The sequence below is a fragment of the Elephantulus edwardii genome, unplaced genomic scaffold (assembly GCF_000299155.1).
Source record: "Elephantulus edwardii isolate Elephantulus edwardi_28Jun2011 unplaced genomic scaffold, EleEdw1.0 scaffold00170, whole genome shotgun sequence".
Lineage (NCBI taxonomy): Eukaryota > Metazoa > Chordata > Mammalia > Macroscelidea > Macroscelididae > Elephantulus > Elephantulus edwardii.
In genome coordinates, this window is record NW_006399920.1 from 5,488,549 (window position 1) to 5,492,576 (window position 4,028).

A 4,028-nucleotide genomic window follows, 5' to 3' on the forward strand; every position below is an offset into this window, starting at 1 on the left:
GCAAAAATACTAAAAGTTTTAATCAGAAAAAATACCCAAAATTTTAATCAGAAGGAATTCCTAGTACTTATAAAAAGAAGTGAGTTCTGATGGTCTAGTGGGTAGAGAGTTTTGCTGCCAACACAAAGGCTGCCCGTTCAAATTCAACAGCTGCTATTCAGAAGAAAGGTGAGCAATCTCCCCTCAGGTGGTTTACAGCTTCTGAAAGCCCACTGAAAGGTAAGCTTGAGTCAGTTCCAACTCAGTAACAATGACTGACAGACAGACTGATGAAAAAGAAGAAGAAATTCTGTGATCACCGAATTCCCATTCATACAACCAGCAAATCATACAACCAGCAAAGCAGGCACCTACCTCGTTTAAGTCTTGCCGAGTTTCCACAGCATCCTTCGGCCAAATGGCAGTTCTCTGGTCTAGCCTATAAAATAAAAAAGACAATTATTTCCATTTAAAAGAAGCCATTCACCAATGCACATGTGGAGCTGGTAGCTATAAATCTGGCCAGTCCTCTGTTACAATCCACTGTGCTATTTGACTGCCTGCAGGAGAAAATCCAAACTCTTTAGAATGGCCTGCAACACATTATAGCATCTAAACACAGCCTGTCTTTCTGGCCTCACCGCCCCCAACTTTCACCCTCATCTGTCTAGTTGTCACCCTCCAGCTTCCCTGGCCTTCTCTCTGTGAACTGAGCAAGTAGTGGCTCTTCCTGTTCAAGCTTTGCACTTGCTATTTTCTGGACTCAGGTTGCTCTTCCCCCAGTGCATCATACAACTTCTCATATTTACACATCAGCTCAGTTCCTCCGTCACCTCACAGCAAGGCCTACTGATCTCACTCACTAGAAGTAGCTCCTAGACTCTATGACACTATCCTATTCATTTTTAGCTTCTCTTTTTGATGTAAAATTATGTTGGTTTATTTACACTAAAATGTGCTTATACTTATTTTCTATAATGTTAAATCCTTAGCAAGAACCACAATCACACCTCCTGTCACTGAGTGGCATTTGGACTCACAGTGACTTCGTAGGGCACTCAATGGACCAGTCCCATAAGATTCCGAAGGCGGCTACATCTTTCTCCCTTAGAGGGATGAGTGAATTTGAACCACAAAGCTTTTAGTTAGCAGCTGAGTGTTTGATCACCCAACTGAGTGCTCTTCAAATCCTCAGTACCTAGTACAAATTAGTACAAGTAGTCCTTGACTTTTGCTGAATTTCCATTTAGAAGACTTCACAGAAAACAGACTCTGAAGTAAGTTGAGTATCACATTTTTTAAGTTTTCTTTATTTCCTACTATACGACAGTGTTTTGGACATTATGTCATGGCATTAAACATCTTCGGGTGAACATATGATAATGATATCAACAAAATAAATGTATGCTTTACATATTAATATGGGTAAGATGTACAAAACAGTGTGATTTATGGTAACTCAAATTTGTCATAAATTGGGGATTATTTATAAATGTATTTTAAATGAAGGACTATGGTCTGTTACAGAAAGATACACACTTATTCACTGAAATCCAATGCTAGCCTGACTAAAACCCTAAATGTTACTGTACAGGGATACCTCAGAGAAATACCACACAAATCAAGTACCACAATAAAGTAAGTCACTTTTTTGTTTGTTTCCAAGTGCCCGAGTTATTTTTGCACTATACTGTAATCTGCAGTTGTATATCCTCAAACGGGAGCCAATTCATAGCTGACCCTCAGCAGGCTTGCAGAGGCAGTAAAACATACTCAAGGAGACTGCCCATCGTCTTCCATAGAGCAGCTGGTGGATTCAAACTGCATGCCTTTGGAATCACAGTGCAGCTTCTTATCATAAGGTCACCACAGCTCTCCATATTGTCCAGTAAGTAAAATGGTATTATGAAAAAGTTTGGAATTGTGAAAAATACCAAAATTAACACAAAAACTTGAAATGAGCACATACATTTGGAAAAATGGCACTGGCAGACAAGCCGACACAGAGTTACCAGAAACCTTCAATCTGTAAGACAATGCACTATCTTTAGGGCACAATAAGAAGGAATGTAATAAAATGAGGCATGCCTGCAATTACTGTGGTGGTGAAACCAGTTGAGTTTGAGGGGCAAAGGAAAGACCTAAAACAAGTTATAATTTACTTTAAATCAGATTTTTAACTAAAAAAACACCCCCACTCTACTTTGGATCTTTACCTCTGAATTATGACTTGTCAAAATTTATGGCACAATAATATCTATTACATAACATTCAAATTCTTCTGCAGCAGTTTGCATGTCATTATAATAATAAACATAGTAAATTATAGTTATTATCCTTGTAAAAAGGCCAGCTATCTTAATGAATAAAAGATTTAGTCAGTGTTAAGTCATTTACAAAAAGATTTATTTTAGGACACAATTATTTACAGTTATTACTCTGCCTCAACTGGAATCTTCTGATGCACATCTTCTGAATGGTCAATAAGATTCAAGATTTATAAGCATCATCATGCAAGTTTCTAAATGCCCGAAGTCAAACTTCTCAAAAAGAATCTTAAGAATGCAAAGTTCTTCCCATCTACAAGCATTATTGTGTTGTTGTTGTTATGTGCCGTCGAGTTGCTTGCGACTCATAGTGACCCTATGTACAACAGCCCTAAACTCTGCTCTGTCCTGTGCCAATCACACTGTCTCTGACACTCCCATCCCGATAACCCCAGTCACCGAATCAATCCACCTCATAGAGGGCCTTCCCCTCCTGTGCTGTCCCTCCACCCTCCAAAGCATGATGTCCTTCTCCAAGGACCGGTCTCTCCTTACAACATGTCCAAAGTATGTTAGACGGAGCCTCAGAATCCTTGCCTCCAAAGAGCCACCACTTTAACCCTTTCCAGGATGAATCTGTTTGTTTTCCTAGCAGTCCATGGTACTATCAATACTCTTCTCCAGCACCACAGCTCAAAGGCATCAATTCTCCTTCTGTCCTCCTTAGTCATTGTTGTGTAGACTATTGTAATACAGAAAGTAAGGAAATAGTAAAACAAGAAAATTGTTAAAGTCAAACTAACAGACCAGGTTTACTGATGTCTGTCTAGTTGCAATAACCACCATCATGTCCCCATGCATATGAGACAAGCCTAATACATCCAATCTTGAACTTACAAAAATTCAAATGAGAGGACTCAGAAAAGAATACTGCTGACATAACCATCTTATCTCCATCAAGCCCATGTACCACAAGCAGTGATTTCCAAGCTTCAAAAAAAAAAATACAAAGAAGCTTTTCTCCCAAATATTAATAAAAGGATTATTTTTTCTTTTTTAAAAATTAATTTCAATGAAAGTTTACATATTTAGGATGTCCAGTCATTCATTGTTGCACTTTTCTCCCTGCCCCCCACCCCCAATTCACTCTTCTCCTTGATAAGAAAAACTCTTTCATTGTTATGCAATCATTCCCCTCAAGTCCACTCCACCATGCAGCCTTCACTCTGGACTTCTGTAATGTCAAGAATATCCATTCATATGGCCCTTTTAAACATTTCTCTCCCTCATCTGTTTCAATGCAATATACATCATTCCTCCCATCCTTTTCTATCTTCCCTGAACCCTGATGTCAGTCTGTTTTACAACAATGGCCCTATGCAATATTTGTCCTTTTGTGACTGAGAGATTTCACTCAGCATGTCCTTCAGGGTCATCCATTTTGCATACTATTTCATGAGTTCTTTGTTTTTCAATACTGTATAGTTTTCCATAGCACAAATATACCAGATCTTCTCTATCCATTCGTTTGTTCTTGGGCACTTGGGTTGTTTCCAGCTCTTTGCTATTGCGAACAGAACCACAATAAACATGGGTGTGCATATATTTGCTTAGATGGCAGTTACGGTATCTTTAGGGTAAATTCCCAGGAGAGGAACTGCTAGGTCAAATGGTTTTTCTTTTTTTAACTTTTTGAGAAAGCGCCATAAAGCCTTCCATAGTGGTTGTACCATTTTACACTCCCACCAACAGTGAATAAGGGTTCCAGTTTCTTCACAACCT

General features: G+C 38.9%; 1 protein-coding gene across 4 annotated transcripts in view; it reads right to left on the reverse strand.

The window, feature by feature from the left end:
* Positions 1–4,028, reverse strand: part of FAM13C (family with sequence similarity 13, member C) — a 181,667-nt gene that overhangs the window by 86,730 nt on the left and 90,909 nt on the right. For all 4 annotated transcript variants that reach the window (XM_006895584.1, XM_006895581.1, XM_006895582.1 and 1 more), the window contains one exon: positions 355–418. In XM_006895584.1, the coding sequence (XP_006895646.1) occupies positions 355–418 (64 nt within the window). The remainder of the gene's footprint in view (positions 1–354; positions 419–4,028) is intronic.